This window comes from Wasmannia auropunctata, unplaced genomic scaffold (assembly GCF_000956235.1).
Source record: "Wasmannia auropunctata unplaced genomic scaffold, wasmannia.A_1.0 LD336035.1, whole genome shotgun sequence".
NCBI classification, from domain to species: Eukaryota; Metazoa; Arthropoda; class Insecta; order Hymenoptera; family Formicidae; genus Wasmannia; species Wasmannia auropunctata.
This window is the reverse complement of record NW_012026855.1, coordinates 1201344-1227628: the sequence shown is the minus strand read 5'-3', so window position 1 is coordinate 1227628 and position 26285 is coordinate 1201344. Positions and strand designations below refer to the sequence as shown.

General features: G+C 41.9%; 1 protein-coding gene across 1 annotated transcript; it reads right to left on the bottom strand.

The window, feature by feature from the left end:
- Positions 1-470: 470 nt before the first annotated feature.
- LOC105452268 lies at positions 471-23828 on the bottom strand. Its single transcript, XM_011693237.1, has 12 exons — positions 23213-23828; positions 17166-17650; positions 12470-12734; positions 7463-7579; positions 7152-7324; positions 6271-6514; positions 5650-5876; positions 4867-5088; positions 4617-4766; positions 4051-4240; positions 3104-3361; positions 471-2371 (listed from the first exon to the last, which is right to left on the bottom strand). The coding sequence occupies exons 2-12, from the start codon at positions 17507-17509 to the stop codon at positions 2060-2062; spliced, it is 2502 nt and encodes an 833-aa protein (XP_011691539.1). The 5' UTR covers positions 17510-17650; positions 23213-23828; the 3' UTR covers positions 471-2059.
- Positions 23829-26285: the final 2457 nt, after the last annotated feature.

Sequence of the window (26285 nt, the reverse complement as noted above, 5' to 3'; positions counted from 1 at the left end):
AAGGCGCTTGTAATACATCACCTTCTTCAAGCCCGTATAAAATCATGCATTTGATTCAAGAAATTTAAATTCTTCTTCTTTACCGCAAGATGGACGTACCGTTACGTTTGACATGCTCGATGGAATGGTGCAACGCGGGTTGCTGTTTGTCAGGAAATTTTACGGAAATTAATTATTTACTTGAATTTGTCGTGATTTCAGCTACACGTATATTTTCTAATTATCTGTCACAAACGATCTTGAGTAGATAATAGAATAATTAGAATATTTTTAACAACTCTCTATGATTTCTTTCTCAGAATTGTCAATATGAGGTCTTGTTAAAAAAGAAAATTTTAAAAACAATATTTAATAAGCGTGCTTTTAAAAAAATTAGTTGAATAACGTTTAATTGAGATCGGATTTGCGGAAATCGAGATCTGTTGAATTAAACCGAAATTATTTTGTGGAAATCGATTTATTAAATCTTTATACAAGAATATTAAATTTTATTATAAGTAACTACAATATATAAAAAATTAATTTACATACTTATGGATGTTAATGAATAACAAAATAGGCTTCGTAAGCTCGAGTTACATCTATTAGATAAGACAATAATGTAGGAGTTCCATTCGTGGTTAAAATTTTAATTGACAACAAGAAAGATTAATATTACACGATTAACAAATATATACCGTTCTTCTTCTTAATTATTATAAATGTCGTTTTTGCTCGCGTAATCGACGGTGCGAATACTATAATATCCTACCGCTAAATAATTGTATGACTGCTATACTCGATTGTGCGATTAATTGTAAGGGATAATTAAGATAAAAGTATAGCACCTTGTGCATGTCGAAAATTGCGACTTGAAAAACGTATCAATTTGAAAAGAGACCGCGCGAATCTAAGTGCAAAATAGATAGTAGAATCCTACAGAGGAAGCAATATACTTAAAAAGAAGTAGAAGAGTGGATTAAACGAAATTGGACGAGTACTTTTTTCAGATCACGAGTCAGTGTTCCTTGTAGATAACGATACTTTCAAGTCGTAATGATCTTGTACGTACATTATATATACAGAAGCATCTCTCTCCTACATAAAATATATTATATTTGCTTCGATCTATACGCGTCACACGCTTAATATGGATCCGCGATCGGGGACGTGTATAATAATAGGTAGTACTGAAAATAATAATGTGTGGTATTAGAGATAAATATATAAATCTGTCGGTGAAAGTAAAGCTTCGAGGTGAAATTGTTATACGACGGAATCGCAGATCGCAATAATTTATTTGATACGTTGCGTAAGAGAAGCATGATCGCGCGGGGGAGGATCATTATACGGAAGTACTCTAACTCGGTAGATGATACAAGGGAGCACGAGACCGCAAGAGCGCGTCCCGGATATACCGGGTGTTCAGGAAGTCGCGTTAAACCCGTCTCGTTCACATACCGAAGGTACTCCTTGCTGCTTGGAGCCCTTCGAAAAATGTCTCTCCCGCGCGAAACTAAAATTCCATAGTTAGTTTAACATTAATAATTATCTCCAAGTCGTAAGCCTACTGTTAGACTCGAGGTAGCGGAATTGCATAAAAATAGTCTTTGAAGAATGACGTAAAACGTCACTGCTTTCACCATTGCCTCTTCGTCACCGTCGTCACTCGACCGGCTTCTCTCCTCTCTTTTCTCTTTCTCTTTGTCTCACGGCAAAGTGTCATTAATTTAGCATTAATGGCCTATCCACTTCCGGAGAACGTTGTAGATTCCCTGTCCTCTAAGAATAGAATGAGCTCGGTGCGACGAGCGAGACTTTCGGATCATAAAACCGTTGCCGTCGTCTCATCGCGATAAAGTATATAGTGACAGTATATATACGTTCATTATGCCTGCAAAATATTTCCATTCCAGTTTTCCCGATTTTAATAATTTTCCGAAAGCATCACGAAAGAAGCGCGTTCCGTTGTCGCTCGTCTTAATGAGCACTGGAATTTCAATCCTCGCCGTCCGCAATTGGAGTAGAAATTCTCGGACGAAGCCGAAACTATGTTTCAAGAGCGCCCGAGCGCTCACTCTCAATTCCTCTTGCTGGAATTGATGAGATACTTGCAGCAGTGCGTGAGCAGATGCTTTTCGCCGGTGACGTCGTGCTGAACGGCGGGCGAGACCGTGGATTCCCTGGTGTAAACGTCCAGACCGTACTGGCCCTCCTCGGGGAAACTTATGGAGAAGGTGACCACGTCGTCGTCGGCGATGGAATGCGTCACGTACTTGGACAGACGCTTCTCCTCGATGCCGTTCTTGTGCAGGGTCGCCATAAAGTCCGTCAACGGCCTCGACATGCGAAATTGAATCTCCAGCTCGCGCCCGGCGAACACCAGAGCTTCCTAAAATCAATAGATCGCGCGATTGTAAACCGCCCGTCTGGCAGGTGCGATAAGATCGGAAGATTCCTCTTTCTTGGCTCTTCTTTTTTTTTTCATTTCCATACGTGAGAGAAAAGAGCGGGAAGGAAATTTGTTTTTTCACGGGATTGTTTTTTGTGGACCGAAATATTATCTTTCCTTATACGTAAAACGTATAATAAATTACGTAATATCATGCTCGATAGATTTGAAAAATTTAATGCATCTTACAAATCAGTATTAATCTTTTTTTTATTTTTAAAAATATATAATCAAGACGTTTTCTTTCTATTTCTACTAACAATGAGTGATGATTTTTATTCAATATTGTAATTTTTAATTTTTACGTATAATATATTATTATACATTCGATATTTTGGTTAACTATTATCTTTTCAATATGTTAAGTGTGGTTTTATCGCTCAACTCGACGCTTCAACGCCAACTCGATAGTTGGATGTTGTCACATAAATGTCACACAATCGCATATGTACAATCTATGCGAAATGTTTTTTATTGAATTACGTTTGTTTTTATTGAATTATTAGTCATAATAATGGTCATGGACGAACTAATTTTTGACTGGAACTTGCGATAAAACCACCTTAAAGAAATAGAAGTCTATATTTGTATTTCTGAATCACCCTGTACAGTCTGCGTTGGTATCGATTTGTTGCTATAATTGTGCAAGACCAATTTAACTAATGAACATACCTGATGAGTGATAGGTATAAGACCAAATAATCTGGTAGCTTTAGTGGGACCCCATTCGCCACTGGCGCAATCTGGCAATGGTACCATCACCGTCTGCAATTCTTCGCATGCGATTTTGAATTTGCAAACGCTCTTGAACTTCATCGGTTCGCCGGTCAAGTATTCCTTTGGTGTTACCGCGTTGGCGAATATGTCCAAGAGAAAGGCTCCGGAGCACGGCGCGTGAACTCGGAACGCAACTATATTCCCCACCACCGACTAAAAAAATTTCGAATTTATAAAATTTATTTAAATATCAATCCGAGAATGTATTATCTTTTTATCGTGTTATCAATTTAGACGAATGAAGCTCGTCTTTTAAATATATGTAACTCGACAGCATTATGAAATAAAGTACAAAAATAATATAAGAAAATTCGAAAAAATGAGTAATAATATCAAAATATATAATAATAATTTTATCTATTATATAAATGTTTTAAAAATATAATTATACACTGAGAAAAAAAGTTGTTAAAATAACTAAATGCGTTTTGTTGACAGTTTTTCTTTGATTCAATTATATATGTTTTTGAATTAAACATACATTAAAATAACATGATATTTTTGTGAATTAACAAATGTTTACTTGACAACCCGTGATTGCTGCAGTTGAATGAAATAATATTTTTTTAAATCAACAATTTTTTTCTCAGTGTATAAGCTAAAATTAATCTCTCTCTTTCTCTCTATGTCTATCTTTCTCTTTCTCTCTTTTAATTTTTGAATTGAATATTCAAGTTTCAAAATATAAGCCATTAGAGGATTATTTTACATCAATTTAAAAACACATGAATTGTTTTGTATAGCTGAAATTTTAAAATCAAGCGACGTAATTCAAGTCGCTTGATAAATCAGTTTGAGATAAATCATCGCGCGAATACGAAGGACGCAGACTATCAATTTACCTGCATGACAAAACGCTTGAGCGACACACCATCGTAGCCGTCGCCGTCGTTGTCGTAAAACTTGAGATTGTAATGAAAGATAAGGGATGATTGCATATTCGCCGGCATCGCTATCCTCACGGTCGCAGCACCGGTGGAATCCGTATACATAACGGCATTCGTATTCGTATCCGGAAAGTAAAGGCCGTACCTGTGCACGCAGAATTTATCCGAACGGTATTTTCGCCGTGCAACTTACGGTCATTGTTAATAGACCAATCTCGACCACGCTTGCACGAGATCGTCGGCTTAATTGCGTGCCTCTAACGGTCTTTGAGCGCGCTTCAATGAGCGAATTTAATTTGTTAAGACGTGATACGCTCGAAGCTGCTATATTACCTCTGTCCAATTTAAAGTGGCGTGAAATTAAATGAAAGTATATAAATAGCGTGTGACATTGAACAGTGAGTTGTAATGTAGAGCAAGTCGTAAATATTGTAGCGATTTAATCTGTGCGTAAATCCGGCTTTCTCTTTTATTTCTCGCATATTCCGGAAACAAAAAGAAAAGCCGGAATGCTGCCTCACCTGAAGAAAAGAGATCGTACGAAAGGCAATTCCTCGAAATCCTTAAGTGAAATCGGCTGTTTGAGCAGCTGCCAGTCCTCTTGCAGAGGGAAGAATTCGTATATGAATTCCCGGGGGTCCGTCAGGAAGTAATGATCGTCGTACTCGTACCTAAGTGAAACGTCTCTCGTGATCTCATCGATCGTTTTTATTTGCACATGCAAAACGCTTCCAATCACGATACCGCGGATACTCTTTGGCATGTCGTTACCTGAGGCTGTCGTTCTTGGCTTTCGCTTGACCGGGACGGGGAACCTCTTTGGCATTGACGAGGTGTCGTGCCCCCCAATTACACTGGACGAACCGCCACGCACCTGCCACGTACACGGCGTTCCAGCTGTTCCGGAATCGGTTGTCCTCGAAGCAAACGCCCGGCTGATAGCCCGCCGACTTGCTGTAACCCTTGATGACCACGCAGTGCAAGCCCGCATAACTGCATACCATGTTATTTAACGATTTAGATACCATTCGTTTTCACGAGCGAAATGTACGAATAAATATTAAACATTCAGATATAGTTAATTCTTAATCTCTCTATAGAGACAGATATAATTGATCCTTAATCTCTCCATAGACTCTCTGTTTTAATCTTATGCGAGTTTAATAATGCAATGAGACTAGTGCAATAATACAATAAAAATTAAAAGTCTACTCCCATCAGATATATGATTACATTAATGTAATATAATATTTTAGATTTTTTATTTTGTGAAAAATACTCGGCATTATTCTTATTAAATCTATTTATATTTTTATGAAAAATAAAATCTCGCAGATTCTTTTCTTTTCAAATTTAAAAGCATGAATTATGTTATTTTTCGAAATTATATGCTCAAAAATAATAACATGAATAATTGTATGTGTAAATTCTTGACATTTTTGCAAAGTTAAGTTTTCAATTATGTACACTTGCTAAGTTTTCAATTATGTACACTTGTAAAAATTGTTTATACAAGTTCATCTATTTTTTTATAATATTAGAGCGTGTGGTTACCTGCACAATCGTTTGAATAGAACGTGGTAACTTTCCGTGCCGTGTTTGATGCCCCTCAGCAGGCCCATGGGAGTGTCACCCCGCAAGTTTTCATCGAACTGCATAGTGTTCAGATTCTTCACGGTGATCCATCGGAATATTGTCCTCGCCTTTTCTATATCCGATCCGCATCTGCTCACCAACTGTCGCACCAAGTCGGTGAACGTTTTTTGATCTTCTTGAGCTACCTAAGAACAGCACAAGATATCATGAAGCATTTAGTATCAGTGAATCTTGTAAAAGCGACGTTAAAACTACGGCGCGTTGCCTGACTTGGTCGCTTATTCATATAATCCAACATCTCCGAGAAATTATACGAAAAAAGGAAGTAAAGATATCCATATCGCGGATAGATTTTAAAATAATTTTAAAAAAATTTCCCCTCGAGCGTTTTATTTAAATCCGCTTAAATAAAACGCACGATAAATTAAATGGGATGTTATAATGCAAGAAAAAAAAAACGATAGCGGCCTCAGAATACTTGCGATAGACCGTGCACCGCAAAATCTCGTGGCGACGACAAGGAGGATGACTGGCTGGAGAGGAAGCCAGCGCTGAAAGAATTCCGCGGTGAGGTCTTACCGAAATAGCTATCTGATCCATGTCGGCGAACTCCAGGGGATCATTGTAGATATGGTACTTGGCGAGGGCTGGCGGCTGCGGGGGTGGCGCGCGCGACGGATAAGGCGGCGGCGGCGCTTCCTGGGTATAACCGTCTCCTTCGTCAAGGTATAAACTCTCCTGTAGCATGTACTCGCTTCTCGCCTCATTGATCAGCTCCAGCATCTCCGAGCTCTGTTTCTCCACCAGCGCGGCGGTTGCCGCCCTATAAATTGATCAGGAGTAACGAGGAGCTTTTGTGTTGAGCGCGAAAACCCGGCTTCCCGGTTCGCGGGCGCCAACGCACGCGAGCTTGTTTATCGTCCGAAAGGAAAAAGAAACGAAAAAAAAAAAAAAGAAAGAACGTAAAGCCGAAGCTACCCGCGGCTCGTAACGTGTTGCACGCGTAACTCTTTCGTGTGTTCTTCCGTAACGAAAAATGCATGGAATTCGTAATCCCGTTTGAGATTTTTGACTGTTAATATATTATTTAGTAAATAATATACAAATCACGAGTATTTTTATCCTATAAGGTATAAATGGGAAAAAAATTAAGAAAAAATATATCGATTATATATAAATATCAAATTAATTGAACAACTTCTCTCCAATTTTAACATGTAATGTTAATTATGTGTTATCTGAAATTATATTTATTAAATTTATTAAGTTGTAATAAATACGTTATGAAATGTTTACTACGTATATCGAGAAAACTAGATATTTCTGTTATCTTTTACGCTCGATGATTATGCATGTGTTTCAATTTAATAAAATAATCCCCGTGACGTTAATGTATAAGTATTGCCTCTCCGATTTAAAAGCAAGATGTGGGTATCACATTAATTACATAATATAAATACCGTTCGTGCTCCAGCATCTTGCGCGTGAGACTTTCCTTCTTCTTGTCCCTGCGTAGAGTCATGTTCTTCTCCAAGTCTTCCTTCTCCTGCTGAAATTGTTGGGTTCGAACTCTTCCGCCTTTTTCCCGTTCCCATCTCGCCGACAATTGCTCGAGCTCCTTCTCCCACTCGTCCTTTTCAAACCATAATATATTGAAATTTCACTAACGTATATTATTTGTAATTAATGTTACACAGCGTGTAAAAAATAATTCATAAAACACAAATGAATGTTATCACTTTTGTTAAAATTCGCTTCAGTCATTACATACTCGGAATTCCTCACGAATTCGTCGATCCTCTTCCTCGCGATGATGCGCAAACTTTCGGTATAAATCATCCTCTTCTTTCCGATGTTTCATCTCGAGACGCGTCTGTTCATCGCGATCCTAACGCAGCCAAAAAAGAAACGAAAAATTATTAAAACTTAATTCTTCGTATCTTTAATTTCTAATTGACAACGGGGATGCTTCTTTTCAAAAGTATTGCAATGAAAATATATAAAATATTACATGCAATAACATGTAATATATGTAAACATTTAATAATTTCATTGTCTAACGATGTCGAAAAAGGATACATATCTTTCGATGTCCAATTAATATATGTATATAATTTACTCTTATAATTTATTAAAATGTATTTACGTTAAGTATTACGTAGAAAAATTTAAATTATATCTATACCATGTAGAAGCTGTATAAAGTATCATATCTCGAACACTCGGCACTGTACGTAATTTCAAAAGGCTAATATATGCGATTGGCATATTACTAATTAAGGATTAAAATGTCGTTACGTGCCAGGAAGCATTCCGCCAAGTCACATAAGAAGACGGTGCTCGCGGATATGGTCGGACGCAATGAAACGTTTCTATTTCTTAAAACGCCCGCAGCTCTGGCCTTAGAGGTAGGTACTCCACTTTTTGTATAATTTACTTTCACGTCGCGTTTCTGCTTTCATTCGCTTCCAAGAGAGTCTCCTCGGGGAAGCGACAACCCGCCGCTGGTCGACAAAAGTGAACTAATCCTCTTCCGGTGTATTTTTTCGAAAATGGTAGGTACGAGTTGCGCCCCGCGACTCTTTTCGCTCGTTGTAGTCGCAACCGGAAATATTAATGCAATGAAAATATGAGTCGGGGAAATGTTACTGCTGCGGGAGACAAACATGTTCTTTTGAAGTCATACGACGGGATTTCTTCTCAATGCAATCTTTTCAATTTAATTTGGAAGAAAGAAAGATAAAGAAAGAGAGAGAGAGAGAGAGAGAGAGAGAGAGAAAGATAACGGTTTACTCCATATAAATAATTGAAATCTAGCTCAAAGAAAATTAGTATACTTCACGAAATATGTCTTAACAGATTTATTTTGAAGTAGAATAACGCATTGTATAATTTTTCTCTGATACAAAAAACGCTAGCAAAGTCCACGTTGTATTTCATAGTCGTATGTCATAGTAATGCGTACACGGAAAGAACAATTTTGCTGAATCCAGATCTGAAAATAATTTTGTGCGAAAGTCAAAGTGATTGCTAAAATATCAAAATGTTTTATAGCGATTTTTATCAGTTTTAATATTCCAACAAATTATTTTGATGATTCAACAAAAAATTATTTTCAGATCTGTTTTTAGCAAAATTTTTAGACCTTTCAATAAAATCGTTCTTTCCGTGTAAGCATCTGATTTGAATGAACGCGACTAGGCTTTTTGACAAGACAGAAAAAGAAAAATTTTGCATACTGTTAGAGAACGTTGTTTTCTCGTTAAATTTTCTCGTAATTTACATACGTAACTTAACTAGCAAAAAAGCTCAGTACTGCCTTCATGGAACATTTACTAATGGACTGCAAAACCCAAGAAACAAATGTATAAGACTTCTATATAATGTTTGCCGTTGGAAAACCTGCTCGCAACATCTCCCACAATGACCAGCAAAACTCGAGATTTCAACCTGACGTAATTTAAGGTTGTTTTTTCTTTAATCGTGTTTTAGACTTTCCACCGGGAGCCACATTATGCTAGAAACAGATGAAAGTCGCGCGCGCCCACGTAAATATAATATTTTTAAGTTTTTAATCGTATAGCGGCGCGGCGAGTTATCCGCGATACGCGGAGACATTTTGATTCGTCGTCGAGATCCGCCTGCCGTTTCAGAGAACGTGTTCCCGGAAATGGGACAACGGCCTTTAATGGATTAATTTTCCCTAAGCGTTTACGCGCGAAGGCGCGTGAGAGACGGCGGCCCGGGATACACGCGCGCTATCCCCGCCAGCTCTTTACGGCGGCCCGGCAACGATTCTCTAATTAGCCATCAAGTGCAGAAGTACCGCAAGCGGAAATAATTCTGCTCCCCGCCCCCTCCGTGCCGCCCTCGGTTGCAAACGTAAAGCCTTCCTTCGCGTGCACGCGGCGCGCGGTACGTCCCGGCCCGACCGGCACTGCGGTTTCGCGTATATACGAGGGAAATAAGACGACGCCGGCGTGTACGCGTCCTTCCGTGCGTGGTAACGATTTGAATAATCATGAACGACAACGACGTACGACAGGCTGTCGCGGCATTGTTCTCGCGTTCCGAGGAAAACGCGTGCGACGAGCGAGCGGAGTGAGGAAGTTAATTCGCACCGAGGGATCTTTACCGTGTGCTTCGGTGCATCGTACTTTTGATCGATGAAATAATTATTTCATCCTTCAAGCTTTTTTTTTTAATCTTTATCTCTTTATGATAGCTTTCAATTTTTTACATTAAATTTTTTTTTTCATCGAGTTCTTGCATTACCATCGCGAGAGGTCGTTAGATTCTCTCCGAGGTTCCCTCTCGATTTTCTTTTTAATTATAAACGAGTTCCCACTTTAAATTAAGAAGCAAACGCATCCGCGTGATATCATTTCCCGCTCTGGAACCCTACACCAGTTTTAATCGTATGGCTCTTATTTATTGCTCGACTCGCGACGGAGGCTGACGTATCGGAGTAATTGCGGTCGTTCGATCACAGTCACGCGCAGCAATCTGTTACGCGTCCCCGTCGCTCCTGAGATTCCCGGGGCTGTTTCGCCAATTAAACATAATGCCGGCGGATGGTCGCGAGAAGGAGACTCATTCACCGCGTCACGTATTCGATTCGAAAGAATTATCTGATCATCGACATGTGGGCAGGAGCGGCTAGAGTTCGTTCGACTGCGTCCCGTCGATAGCATGCGAGCGTAGGAGGCCGCCCCGGCGACACACGGCGACGCGGAACAAATGCCGGATAAATCACGCCCGATTATTCCGTCGCGGCAGAAAAAGTCGCGATTGTCTCGCGCGGCCTTAACAAATCCTCTCCCCCCCCTCCCCCCGCGACAGTCTCGCGCTACCGCGCGCGCATCGTCATCGCGCGATTGTCTCGCGCATATATTTTCGTAGGACGAGGAAAAAGGACGCCGGGGAGATCGCCGTGCGGCTCGGTCTCTCGGTCTCACCGATGCCCACGCCGCTTTCGGCCGCGTAAACGCCATACATAGGCCGCGACCGGTGTTTAGCTATATAAATAAGGATTGGTCGATCGATCGGCGACGACGATCCTGAACGCGCGAAAGCGCATTGGGAGAAAACGCACAGGCCGATAGTGGAGCGACTAGCGGCTCGGCCTTATTACACCGGCCGGCGCGGCGTGCGGATGGGAAAAGCGGTAATCTCATTTTCATGTGAAGTCCGTTCTCTCGCGACGGTTCGCCGCATTCCTGCACCGCGCCAGTCGGACGATTATTCGCGTATGGGAGTCACGCGGCGACGCGGTATGTATGCCGGATCGCGTTTCGGATATTCGGAAATCCGCGGTCGGAGGTCTCGCGGTCTCGCCGGGCCAAAGCCGAGAAACGGCTTCGAATTTAGTCATATGTGACCTGCATCTCCTGCATTTTGTCTTCTGTACTTAATTTATCGATTACAAGGCGATAAATTATACTCTCTCGTTCTTTTTAGTATATTGATATAATTTATTGACGTAATGATGTGTGATTATCACACAGATATTTATTCATGTTATCATCTGTGCTATTTAGTGTATTCTCAATCTGTAAGTATAAAGATGTATGCAGTAATTGTATACGGAGAGAATTTTTTTTTGTAATTTACCGTGAAAATTTTGTTAATCGTGACAACATAATACTTTGACAAATTTTACTGTACACTACAATAAATTTGTCGTAGTATATATTTAAAAAAATAGTGAAAATCATATAAAATACTATGTTGTTTATAAAATACTAAAATACTACGATTAACATGATTTTCAAAGTAAATTTTAAAATAAAATTTTCTCCGTGTAGTAAAACACAATACCTATTTTATATTAATTTGACTGAAAATGTCTCAAATTTATTATTAAAAGTATTAAGTTTATCAGTTTTTCATTCGAATGTAAATCCTACTGTAGGTACAATATATGCGTGTAACAGATCTCTCTCTCTCTCTCTTTTTCTCTCGTTTAATGTACTCCACTTTAGATGATTAGATCATTTCCATAAACACCAATTAAAGTACTTTGGAAACAGAATTTAGAAAAAAATACGTAACATAAATTAAACCGCACTTTAATTAGTTGTACAAATTGGTCGAAAAGAGACAGTCTTTAGCGAATTCAGATCTTGCAAAAAAAAAATCAGAAGAAGAGCTGCATCCGCATACCATTGATCTGGATTTTATTACTACGGAAGTAGCTGGCAGCCTATTGTGCGTATTTTCGCTCATGCACACAATGCATCTCCCCCTTCCCCTTTGCCCCCGTTTCAGGAAGAAGCTAATAACACCAGCGGGCGGCATATGTGCGCAAAAAGTCAATTACCACATCGCCATTGTTCGCTTCTCTACACACTTCGAAATTATCATTGCTAATTCGCGTTATTAATTAACGATTATTTTCGCAGAGACCTTCTCCCCCCCCTCCCCCTCCCCTCTCCCTCCCCGCAGAGGCCGCCGCCGCTGCTGGTGCTCCGCGCCGCGCGGAGCGAACGCGACTGTTGCACCCGCTCGGCGCAACAATAATCTCCGCGCGATATCGCCGTGTCTCCGTTCGAAGATGCTGAGTCGCGATCCCCGTGGAGGAGAACGGTTTTCCGGTTCTCCAGGAAATTGCGTGTTCAGCAACAGCGCGTTTAGACGCAATCGCCGGTTAGCCGGCTCGCGGCGTGCCACGCGCGCGTGTCGGAATAGTAACACTCTCGTCCTTATACGGCGACGACCATGACGAGAGCGATTACATCAACCCGCGGCCGCGAGCAGCGACCGACCAGTGACTCACCAGATAATAATCGATGGGTTTCTCGCGGGCCTTGCTGTAGCCCTTCTGTAGCTCGGTCTGCTTGAGCGCATGGGCGATGTGCAGGGCGCTCGCATCGAACCTGCCGTACTGATAGCTGCCGTCCCCGGAATAATTGTGATTGTATGGCGAGGAGGCGCCGCCGGTGCCGCCGTGGATGCCATCGCGCTGGGACGAGTTAGCCGCCGGCGGCGTGCCGTGCCCGTTCAGGTGCCTGGCATAATTAGGCGAGTCTACATTATCGTAACTGCAACAGAAGCGTGCACACGGGTCTTCAGGGGATTGCGAGGGTTCACCGGGCACAGGACCGCTCGGTGAGGTCCCCGTTGCGGGGATCGAGAAGCGATAACGCGTTAACTCTTCCACATTACCGGGAGTAGTGAGATTAGGTCCCAGCGTGACCCCCTTGTCGTATCCCGATCTCGAATAAATTATCTTCATTGCCATTGTCCGTGTACGTAAAAATAACATATGAAACGACAATAAAATTGCTCAATATTAGAGAAATTTATCTGAAGTGAACGAAAATATATCACTTGCTAGAAGAGTAGAATCAACTTTTTCGCCAGGTAATAAAATCGCCTGAGAAAGATTTCCTTATAAGATCCTCACGGAATTGTCTGAGAAAGATTTCCTTATAAAGTTCTCACAGAATCGTTAATCTCGAATTATAATTCTCGAATTTAGGAAAATGGATTCGAAAGAGTGCAAACAAAAAACTGTCGATAGAAAATTCTGTTAGTGTTTTAGATATATGTATATAAGCTGTCGCATCGGATCTGTTAGTTTAACTTTTGAGGCAAGGATATTCCCCTGTATTCCAAGTTAGCAGAACGGAAAACTCCCAAGATAGCAGTTTTCATGCAAGCCGTATTAGTTGTCTTGCAAATTAATCTCTCCGCGATATTGCATAGTTTCAAAACTTTAGAAATTCCTCCGAAGATCAACTTTCTTTTCTTGAGTATCGTGGTAGTAAGAATTTCGTGTACGATGCGACCACGTATATGTGGTCGCAATAGACCGTATAAGGATTAAGAATCCCCGCGCGAGCGACGTTAGTGTCGGATGATAACGGAATAAAAGCGAACACACTCGGAGGTAACGCGGTGTCCTTGATATACTGCGCGAACGTCGCTCGTTACACGACGACGGCCGGCGGAAGAATCCGGGTCGATGGATTACGTTAACCCACATATCCACCAGCAACAATCGCCACCTCACAACTCCTCCCCGTCGCGCGGGGCTTGACCCATAATTCCGGATAACTGCTACAATACGCGTAATAGACGGCAATTACCGCGCGACGCGGGTCGCGTCGCAATTAGCGTCGCGGTTAAGCTCTCTCGACGAGTTGCGATAAATAAAAATCTCACCGCAGGCGCGAATAGCCTGCGCGTCGCGCTTGTGAGAATTTAGTGTATCGCTTAAATGAATGTGTTACACCTCTCTCGCTCGTTCCGCCGAGGGTTCATTCACTCACGCAGCCCACGCTCCTCTCTCTCTCTCCTCTCCTTTTCTCTTTTCCTCACTCGACCTGCCTTTTACCGCACTCGTACCGTGATTATCAAGCCACGGAGGCTCGCAAAAGGTGGTTACAAGAAACAGTATCGGATTCGCCAAACGGTCGAGTCCGTAATCGCCTACCAAACGAGCCACAAAGAGGATCTCTTTAAGGAGCTTTCTTAAAGAATGTGGAAGATAGAATAATGTAAAAATTAAATAGAAATAAAAACTATACCTTTCCGCACTTGCCGGCTTATTACGTGAGTATCGATATTAGGGGAAGAAAAATAATCGTAAAATATTATATGACAGCACTTTTAATAAATATACACGGAAAGAACGATTTTGTTGGATACAGATCTGAAAATAATTCTTGTCGGAAAGTCAAACTGATTGCTAAAATATTGTTTTATAAAAATGTCATTATCATTTTTAACCTTCCAACAAAATTATTTTGATGGTTCAACAAGAATTATTTTCAGATCTGTTGCCAGCAAAATTTTTCCAACGAAATCGTTCTTTCCGTGTATTTTTCAAATAATTGATACAATAAACACATAATTGGAATCTACAGAAAATACAATAAATTAATGCAATAAAAGAAAATATAATAAAAAGTTTGAAAGTTAAGTAACCCGCGAAGGAAAATCATGCCGGCAAGAAACTCTCTTCGCGTAACGTATGCATGTAGGCGCGAGCGTACGACTTTTGCGAGGCGGTGGCCATAAAAAGGCACACAAAACGCACGCGTGCGTGCGCGACGTCGTATTGAGAGATGTTAAAGCAGGCGACAGGCGGGGACGAGCGATTGAAATACCAACAACTCCAAGCGGTTCCGGCGATAGCGCGACCGCGACACACGGCCTTTAACGCGAGTACGTGCGCGTTAAGCATGAGCGTCTAGCAGGAACCAGATTGCAATAATAACGTGCGGATACGGCGATTATGCGAGGCGATATGCTGCAGCGCGCTTCTCGCGCAATATTCACCGCGATATTCATTTAATCGAATCTCGCGATCGCGATTTCTTAATATAACGCTAACACACGGTGATCAGATTAATTTTCGCTGATTGCGCAAACGTAATCCGTTGAGAATTATCCGCGTCAGAGATTGGATTTCTTTCCTATAGGAAATATTTTCCGTATTACAAGAACGCAAGGGATTCCTTGATCCTATATTGACATACTAGCTTATATTGACTTTACCGGTTTTGTACACATGTAAAACTTGTCCTTCGAGAGAATTTCTCGTGTGGTAGCAACACACCAAATTAAACATTTCAATTTTTTTGTCACGTTTGAAAATTATTGATCTTCTTACTTTCGTGATTCTGATTCCTTTTTTACTTCGTTGGTGGGAACGTTCTTAAAAGTGCAATTTTGTAGAATCCAATAAAAACTTTTACAGTCACTTTATACGATCGCTTAATACGGTCTCTGTAGAAAGGAGCTCAAGCGCACATTAACATTCAGGTTAAAGACCAAGTGCAGCATTTGTACACAAAACTGTCGGACCACTCGGACTTCATTCCAGACTTCGTCGGATTAAAACTAAAATAGTCTTATTGCATAATGGTGGGATGAGGCGTCTTTTACGGAGTAGAAGACTGTGAGATGACACAGAGTCAAAGAATGCAGTGTATATGTATAATATATGATCACTACTTTCCGCGAAATTGTCATTGCGTCAAGCAGTTATCCTACTCACTGGCAAAATTCTCGCGAAGCGGATGGCAAACGGATAAGACGTTTTTAAATGGATAATAATGAATGTATAAAATGAATAATTCTAAAATTCTATAATTTCAAATTTGCTATTTAATTTCAAAAAGGGGCATTCAAACACATTCATTTTTTGCTACATTCACATCTAAATACTTCCAGTCGATAATTTCACATAAGACTGTTTCATAAGGTATAATTTCCTATTGAATTGCAGATTGAAACACAGAGGATTACCAAGACCATGAAGAAATTTAAACGAAGTGCGTTTTAGTGTTTGCACTCGTATGTATTTTCCGCGAAACTCGATTTCGAGACGTCGGAGCTATTATTTCCAGCAGCGTTCGATCTCGATCGAATAGCAAAGGGAAAGTGGAGAAATTACACATAAATTCTACGGAGCGTGCCCTCGGCGTGTGTCCCTGGCGTTGAAACGCCATTAAAATTGTGTTTTGTACGACTTACGTTTGTGGTTTGTTTTTCGCGCGAAGGAAAGCTTATTGTTAGCGAGAAAAGATAAGAGATCCGTGGAACGTTAAGCTGAGAGCGGTGGCCGACGCTTATTCGCGAGATTACTTTTGCTAATCGACGAAATTAGAATACACAGTGACGCGCGCAAGAAGCAATGGCACGTGTTGCAAAGTATCGCATTGTTCTTTAATATAGAAAATTGGGGTGAAGAGCCTATAGCCTCGCGCCTATTTACGATTCAAATGAGCCTCGGCTGAGAGCGTTACGTATTTAAATCTATGCGGCGTTCTACAAACTCGAATGACTCGCGAGTATTATTTGCTGAAAGAAAACAGATACGTTCACAAAGGGGCATTTAAAGAGCCATTACGCTTTGAGATTTGTTGTAGGATAGCGCCAAAATTACTGCCTCTGATACTTTCAAGAGGGAATGGACTTTTACATGTACAGTTATCTTACATTTTGGACCGGTAACGGTGACCGCTGAAGAAAAACACGCACTTTGAGCTCATTGAAGTATTTCATTTCATTAATGTTGCGAGTTGTGAATAGGTACACTCTCTTCCGCCCGTTTATTTATTGACTTCTTCTTTCATGAGTTGAGATCAGATATAAGAAGAGAGATACTGTAGTTCACAGTCTTAATTTAACGTAGAATGTGAAAGCGAAGATAATAAGGCAGACGCGATAAATGCAGAGATGCATTAAATTCCCGTCTGTATTACGATAAATTTCCTAATTATTCGAGATCGGATTGGGGAAATGAGATAACGAGCTTGAGACAACATCTCGCACGCAATGTGATACGCGTGTGATAGACGTTTGAAGAGATCGCGATATATTACAGTCATGAATTTTTCATGTATAATGGTGTGAGATTCACGTTAAAGATGGATTACCAGGTCCCGTGCGTATGCATTGAAAATACAGGATTGTTTATAAAGATATTAATATTAAGAAAAAGAAGCACAGACACTCACCAAGGTGGATAGACGCCGCGCGGCGACGCGCCACCCGCCCTGATCTGCTCGTTAACGTAGCCGCTTCTAGGCACGTTAAGGGCGCTCCTGATGCCCACGCTGGACCCATCTAGAGTCCCGGGCCCGGGTTTGGGCACGTGGCTGCTGCAGTACACCTCCTTGTCGTTGATCGTGTGCTGATTGTTGTAATAGGTCTTCAGGGTGAGCTTGGTGCCGCAGATCGCGCACTTGAAGCAGCCAGCGTGGAAGAACGTGAAGTCCTTCAAGGGACCCACCCTGTCGACCTGGTAGACGGTCTGAGCGCATCTCAGACATGTGCTCTCGTAGAAGTTCGGCCGATACATGGTATACCCGCCTCGATGGACCGCCTTGCCGAACCCAGTATCCTCTTCTCGCGCCGGAATCCTCCTCCGACTCCTCCTCGTCCCGATCACCGCTCGCTGCAGTCTCGTACGGCGCAGTGTTTCGCTCTCGATGCGTGCGACCTTGAAAATTAAAGGCCTCGATCAGGGAATAGAGAAATTACCTCTCACCGCGCCGGGATAAATACAAGGCGACGCCGGCGAGACGAATAACTGGGCATTACAGGCTGTTTAGAGATCGGCGCATGACTCGCGCAGCATAACCGTACATTTCCAATTTCTCTTTGATTTTTCTTTCAAAAAGAAAAGAATGTTGCAACCGATCTATTCCTGATTTCTAATCATGAAGTATGCGAATTAATTTAATTCCTAATCGTGCGTTAAATGAATTTGTTACATCACGTATTCTAATATATTTAAGAAATTTGTACATAATGTAAAATTATTTTTGTTTAATTACATCAAGCAGATATAACAGGTATTAAAACAAGAGAATTTTTATACTTAATTAATCTTGATAAGATTAACGGATAAATATCAAGTATTTGAAGATGCATTTATAAATTCTACATTCCTTATGTTACCTATAATATACTTTGAGTCTTCTACTTGACACTTAATTTTATACGACTTACAATTAGAGGTACTTAAGTAAAGCCACTGGTATGCATTTAATAATCTCCTTTGGCATACCGGATATGAATGCGCGAGATGCCGAAGATGGGGATCAAAAGATGGGAAACGCGCGTGATGGAATTATACGCAATAATTAGTTTGCAACTGTTAATTACACCGACGCGGACTTCTCAGCGTTCTCGTAACACGCGAACGTAGCTTGTTTTACGCTCCAATTCGACAATGTAGCGAGTTTTCTTCCCGGCGAGCCCGAATTGCGCACCGTTATCGCGTGCAGCTGGGCTCTATCGTGGAATTTCTAATTCTATCGGCGCATCCTTCGCATCGGATGTGCGTTGCCAAGCACATCCTCTGCAGTACGCTTCACCAGGGGTTTTGAAAGATAATATCCGTCCTGAGATCTAAGAATGAAGGAGTGTGTGCATGAAGTGAGCTTGAACCGCCGACACTTTCCTGTGAAATTTTGCAACGAATCATTGCCAATACTTCACGAAGTGGGCGACTAAAGAGGCGATTGCAACACGTTTAATGACAGGCGATATGCCTACGGTAACGTCGGCGAGAGAGAGATTTTCCCACGTATGGCTGCGAGCATTTAATAGAATTTCTACCACGAGTCTCAATATCGATATATGCCCGGTAGATATTAGATCCCGCGGATCTGTTAATGCATCATCTCGGCCGTGTTTCTTTCTCATATCTCAGCCTGATGATTATATGTTATTAAACGCTTCGAATCAATGTTATTAAATATATATATATATATATATATATATATATATATATATATATGTTACTGATATAGTTGCAAAAATCCTAAAGCCATAAATCCAACGATAAATAAGAGCTAAATACTGCATGGAGTATCGCACGAGAGTCGACATTCTCTGCTTTAAAGAAAAATAATTTGTTATCGATATACATAAATTGATTTCTTTTCCAATTTGTTTGCTTGTCGAAACAGGTTCTTAGTTGTCAATCCCTCTGCGAAACCAAGCTGCGGAAAAACACAGTATAGCTACCTAAATTGGCTGAACGCACTACTTCTTACATCTATCTGACCGCAATGCTTTCTAAATTCTTATAATACCGCCATCATAGCGACCAGCAATCAAATAAGCATCATTTAGACCAGGGATTTTACAGAGGCTAAATTATTTCTCGACTTTCCCTCGACACTAAGTAACGTTTTGAATAAACATTTAGATAATCCGCAAAGTTATTTGATATATATATGCATATGAATCATTTCTTTTTTTCATATATAATATAGGCAATGAATAAATTCACGCATCATAAGATAGAACTGTCAATAAGATAAATAAATATTTTATGCATTCTGTGAAATATTACGACAGTGTGAAAATTAAATCTTCTGTTTTAAGAATAAAAAATAAGGATTCAATCGACTATTAGAAACTGCAGTCGACTTTGCGGAAATGCTCACAGATCGCTCGTGGCAAATTCTACGTAAGTACAGAACTGCGGCTGGGACAATAGCGTTTGCGACATGTTATTAGCAACGCATTCATAAAACGCGACACGTGCCTAATCTCCGGTTCTCCTTCTCTCTCTCTCTCTCTCTCTCTCTCTCTCTCTCTCTCTCTCATACGGAACAACGAATCAGGTTTTTCACAGCCAATTGACGAGGTCGTCGCCCTTGTTTTTTTTTACTTTCGCGGCTGTAACTTCTAACGAATGTTGCCACGATTAAATCCAATGTGTACGGTAGAGGCAATCGCGCGGTCCCGGCAGTAACGTACCAATGGAACGTATCGGAAAGTTCCTCTTTCCGAAGAGCGAGCACGAGGTGCACGCCGCCATATCGGGAGAAAGCATTTTGTACGTACGTCGCCGCGCGTATCGCGGCCCTCGCATCGCGAGAGTATGAGCTAATTCTTTGTAAATGAGGCCACGGTGTGTACGACCTGCTCTCGCCGTTGCGGGATAGTTCGTTGACTCTCGACAAAATCCAGAGGTGCACCGGAGAGCCGTCGTAAAAAATTTATTCATGACCAGTATATGATCGTACTAGGATATTATTTTTATGTAATCACGCTACAATTACAAGGGAAGAATATTCCACGGGCAACTCTATCATTAGCGAAGTGATATTAAGATATTGCATGAAAGAAAGAGAGAGAGAGATACATATGTATGTATACAAGCGTACTACATGCGCACACCGATCTATTAAAATTTATGATCATTATATCAAATAATACATTCCGTTGGCATAAGAACGACTTTCGTATACACTTGAAAATCGACGTTGGATTCATCTTTCGCAATTTACTTTCGTATTTTATAATATCATTTTCGCGTATCGGATTCTCGTTTCGTCAGATACTCGATGCCGATCGTTACCGTATATATACGGCTCGAACTAACGTCTCTCGAACTTCGTCGACGGGCTAATGTTTATGCCTGCTAACCTGCACCGCGTTGTATATAATCCAGCCAGTCTTCGTCGGTAACTGCCCCGACGATGGAACTAATAATGCGTAATATTGATTATGACGCAACTGTGCCCGATAGCGTCTTGCATCGAGCGTCTTTGCACCCGCGATGCATACGGCCGCCGCGCGCGCAGGTGTGTAAGTCCTGTTATCCGCTAATAGAATGTGATAAATCGACCCTGTCGTGATCCCCCTCCGCCCGTCCCGCGCAATTTTTGACACGTCGCCGCGCAAGAGCTATACATTTCAATCGGAACGATAATTTTCGTAATGGAATGCGGTCCGATTAAATGCCCGTATCTCTGCCCGACCGAGCGCGGCTCTCGCTCCTGTAACGGAAATCCTTAACGCGTCTCATTAAGCCGCACATTTTACATACTCGGTGCTCGACGCGCGCGCCGGCAAAGTGCGGAAATCGTAAAATTCCCATAAATTTCGCCGTCGCGAGCGACTTTTACGCGAACGACCGCGCAGGCATGCACCGCGCGCATGGAGGGTGGACTTCTTCGAAGTCTCGAGATGACGTATACACGTGAGCTCCGAACTGGTGTTCAAGTGAACGGATATCAAGAGGAGCGCCTTTAATCTTGAATGAATTGACAAAATATTCGAGACGAAAACAAGATCGTTCTCCGACTATGTTACTACGGGGATATCTGAAACCCCCCCTACGTGCCATTTACTTTCCGTTTGGATCCGTCCCTGCGATCAACGGCAGTCGACGCTTTGCGTATACGCCGAGAACAGCGACTCTCCGAATGGAATGCGACCGAGGCGGTACGATTATGGCGAATTGCATAACTCCGGAGAGCGCGGAGGAACGGGCCGCGTCGCGTCGCGCCGCGCCGCGCCGATACGATGGTCGGTCGCGTAATGGCGCGTTGCACCTTTATAAATTATGCGATCTTCCGGCGATTCCCGGTCGAGAGAGCGACGCGTCATTTATCGCGGCGCTCGTTACAAAAAAGCCCGATGGCGTAATCGCACGTACCCACGCAATCCGTGATCCGCGGGGCTTCTTCGTCGCCGATAAAATCCGCTTCGGTGCGACGAGCCGAGATTCGACGGGAGATCCGTGCGACGAAGTCGAGGGGGGGGACCGAGAGCGGCTTTCGGAAAAGTCGAGGAAGAAAGCGAGACGCGCGTCGGAACTTCGGCGTAACGTAAGAATTATTTACGACATTCCTCGCGTCGTTTATCGCGCGATAATGCCCATTCGAGTGCCCGTGTGTCCCCATTCTGGCCCACCTTCTTCTAGGTATTTACGCGCGCCGGGCTGCGAGCCGCAAGCGCCACCGCTGTGCCACGCACGCTGCTGCGAGACACGAGAAACTTTATTATGAGGTAAATCGCGGGGAATGCGGCCGCGACTCTCGATTCGGATATGCGCCGCGCGGAACGTTGTTTCGCGAAAACAACGAGGTAACGGGAATGAACGAGCGCCGCGCGAATGAGGGAAGATACATGTCGTATAGCGTTTAACGCTGGGGCCGACAGATTTATGTCAATTTTTTAAGCAGCGGTCAAATTTTATAATATATCATGGAAGAGATTGTTAAACGTTACGCAGGATTCCGGTCTGTAAGTGTGCAGCATGGAGGAATCTGCTGCAAAAAACTGCGCCGTGTAGACGACGTTGTCAGTCGTGATATCCTTCTAAATGTAAATGGAGTAATGATCGTTACTCCACTTAGAATGATATTGTGACGACTGACAAATGATAAATGGAGTAACGAACGTTACTCCATTAATTAAATTAATGGGTTAAATAAAAGAAATACATCGATTGGCATATCTTTTAGGATATTAAATATTGGTTTCGTTAATATTTATTGAGGTTAATATTTAACTTGTCTGAATCAATAACGCAGAATCAATTAAACTGCGTAAAACTCGACCGAGATGAGTTGATGAGAAGCCATTCAGTTTCTTTTTCGATTGATTTTCAACGTATCCAATTCTGATAAGGATTTTAATCTTTCGGCTTCTCATTGGAGAACGTTATTCGGAAAACATTCGCGAAATTTGATATGACAGCTGCGATACTCTGATCTGGAGTACTTTAAATTCGTAACGCGCGAACAAATATTGCGTTACGCCCATTGATGTACCCATACACGTGTCCCAATTTTGGTCTCACGATACACTCTCGTAAGCCGACAGATTTCACTGTATTGTACATATTGAGCTGAATATTGAGCAATTACTGAAACTTAGAAGATATTGTCCGAGAGAAATTTCTCAATTATCCGTGAAGTAGGCTCGACTTTCCTAATCCGTGAAATCGATTAAATACCAATGAATTAAAACTAGGCGAGCGTGCCGTCGCGAGAAGTTCCAGAATTGATACACCATCATTCAAAAGATAGACAATCATTAATCACAGATCACTCAGACAATCACAAATACTGGTGATCTTCCTCACACACATACACACACACACAGTGTAAATTTCGTTCTCCACGGTCGTCTGTCAAAAAATCACAGAACCGCGGAGCGGCGATCCCGCTGCGGTAAAAGTGGAGCGACTTCTGCGTCTCAAAAACGCGAATACATCGACTTATCCTTATCCTCGAGCGGCGATACGTACGTCCTCATAATCCTCGCTTCAGCGTCATCCACGAGCAGTCTCGACGAATTCCGTGACTGCCAGGCATATCTCCTCTCGCAACGAGAGTCGTCCGGTCCTTGGTATCGCTCTGGTATCGCGACTGCTCTGCAACCAGGTGAAAGATCGCAGGTAACGACGCAGCCTTGAGCACTACGTAACGACCACGCGCGCGATATCACTCGCGGTCCCCTTCGGTCTACCGATTATTTCCGTGCCGCGCATCGAAATCACCAAGCGAGCGCCTCGCTCCGTTTCGCGAGCTCCGCGCGCGCGCGCGCACGCGACACGGACGAGGAGGAACACGAGGAGGGAACGCGACGGTGAGGAGCGAGCCGAGCGGACCACCGATCGAGTCCACCTGTTCACCAGCGATCGCGATCGCGATATCGATCGCCGCGTCGTCGACTGGGAACGCCTCGCGATCAGATCAGACCTGATCCCGGGATTCCGTTCGGGCTCGCCTCGCGGATACGCCGCGTACTCTCGGGTACTCCTCCACGAGTACTACTCTCGCGCGATTACACGCACGACGGCCACTTTCGACCTTCCAGCGCGGCGCGTACGGACGTCTTGGGTGACACGGTTTCGGCTGTTCGCCACCTGGAATGAGGTCTCGGCACTAAGCGCGGCGGCCTCGCGAGTCAGATCGGACCTGAATATCGCCACCTGCCTCCGTCGGCGTTCCAGGAAGGTCTGAGGTGAGAGGAACGGCCATTTTGAGGCACCAACGATGGATCGGCTCAGGTGGCGCTACAGTTGGAGAACCAACCTGCGTCCTACCTGCGGTCTACCTGCGTAACGGTCACTCTCCCGTGTGCACTCACCTGGCGAGGACCCGGGACCATCGTCTGCGATGATAAGACCAGAGATAGCATGAGACCATATACCACTCAGGATAGATTCTTTCCCCCCCTTTTTTTTCTTTAACGACCAGAAATAAAATATTTTATGCGTCAGAAGACCATTATCTATTCGAAGAATTTAATTTAATTATAATTACGTTGATTTTCTCTCTGAAGGAATTCCAGAAGAATTAGCAGTTCATAAAGTTTACCACGATTTCTGATCATGCGGGCACTAAAAGCGGTGGCGACGATAAAAGAGCTTCTAATTATGTATAAGTTTATCAAATATATAAAGATATCATTTGTATTTTCATGCAAATGATATTATAATATTCTTGGAATAACAGTATAATTTATTTGGCGTATACGTTATCTCATAATTATGCCGCAGCTGCACGGGTAATGACTTAATATAGTGACTTAGCACGATGATCCGACAGATGTTGCAATCAATACATGGCTGCAAGGACCGGTTTATGTATATATGTACATATATAGTATTATACAATAGATAATGAAGCTGCTAACAGAATTGATTAGAGTAAGCTGTTTACCGGCGCGGCTGCAACTTTATATGAATCGTGAATTTCGTAAAGGTCACCGTTTTGCATCGGATGTCGTATACATTAAAAGTGTTTCTCGTATCACTCGCTTCCTCGGAGTCACCATTTCTAGGCAGAAAGTACAAGATCGGGCGCGCGTAAAAGCGCGTGTGCGCGCCCACGTGGGCGCGTGAATGTCGCGTACGTGGGAAGCGATTTGCTGGAAGGAAAGAGAGAGAAGCAGTGATGCAATAGAGGCAACGATAGATTACATATTGGCCGACCGTTACCAGAAGTTTATACGCTCAGTTATACTCTATTTGGTTCTAACGTTTCAATGCCCTGAGCTTATTTCCGTGTACATGCCGCGTGTGAGGCTAAAGGATAATAAAGCAACAGCGACGCAAAATAGCAGTGTCAATTAAGAATCACGTAGCCTAACAGACTCTCAATGGAATTGTACCGTGTCTTCTTATTGGAATGTAATAAGCAAATAATACTTTCGCGCGTAATGACTATCTCACGTCAAATACGAATGTTCGCAGTGACAGCAAGGTGTGCCAACAAATTTACCATGTAAATTTACGCATTGGACATAAGTCCACCGCGACCGGTCAACTTCGGCTAATGTCGCGTCAACATTCCATTTAATGTATTCCCGATTTACATAATTGCAGATTTCTCGATGTTACACATCAGCGTGTTTCTTCCTTCTTTTTTTTTATTTTTTTTTTATTTTTGAACCAATAACTTTAGTCTCAATCTTAAGAAGAATTTTAATTGAAATATGTACACGGAGAGAATTTTCTTTTAAAATTTACCCTGAAAATCATATTAATTGTGGGACAATATAGTATTTAGGCAAATTTTACTGTGCACTACAATAAATTTTACTGCGAAATCCTATTGTAGTGCACAGTAAAATTTGCCTAAATACTATATTGTCCTATAATAACATGATTTGCAGGGTAAATTTTTAAAAAAATTCTCTCCGTGTTATATTGGCAATCAGGAAGAATTATGAACATTTTATTTTGTCCAAAGAATTAAAAAAGAGCAAACATTATTTTTGCCCGAAGTGAGACGGACGTAGCTAAATGTAGATAGAGTCCTTTTTTCTTCGCCTGCAATTTTTTTAGTTTCTAAGATAATAGAAAATTTATCCTTAAAAATAAAAAATAATCTTAAGATTTTCTTTTCGGAAATTAAAGATAAAGATTTTAAATTCGAATTTTAATAACTGAAAAATGTAATATTGGGAATTAAGAAAAACCATAAACGTTTTATATATTGAATATCTATTCAAAAAGAGGCCCGAACGAGCAGATATAGCTGTATTTAAGTTTTTTCTTTTTCTGATAAAACGTTTAATTTTTTAGATAACAACTTTATTTTTTAAAATTCTCCCTCTTTCTCTCTCAGACTTTCCTAGAATTTTAATTCGAATTTTAATACTCGAAATACCAAGAGGAAACCAAGAAGCGCTAATCAATACTTCATCTAGATAGCCGCTTGTTTAATAGCCGCTATAATAGCCGCTGAAGAACTAAAGAAAAGAGTGGTTCATTGTTTTCGCTCGAAATGAGACGGACGATAGCTGTAGTTTCTAAAGCGATGCCAGTTCTAACGTCTAAGCTGCGCGCACACAGCGAGCATCGCGATATA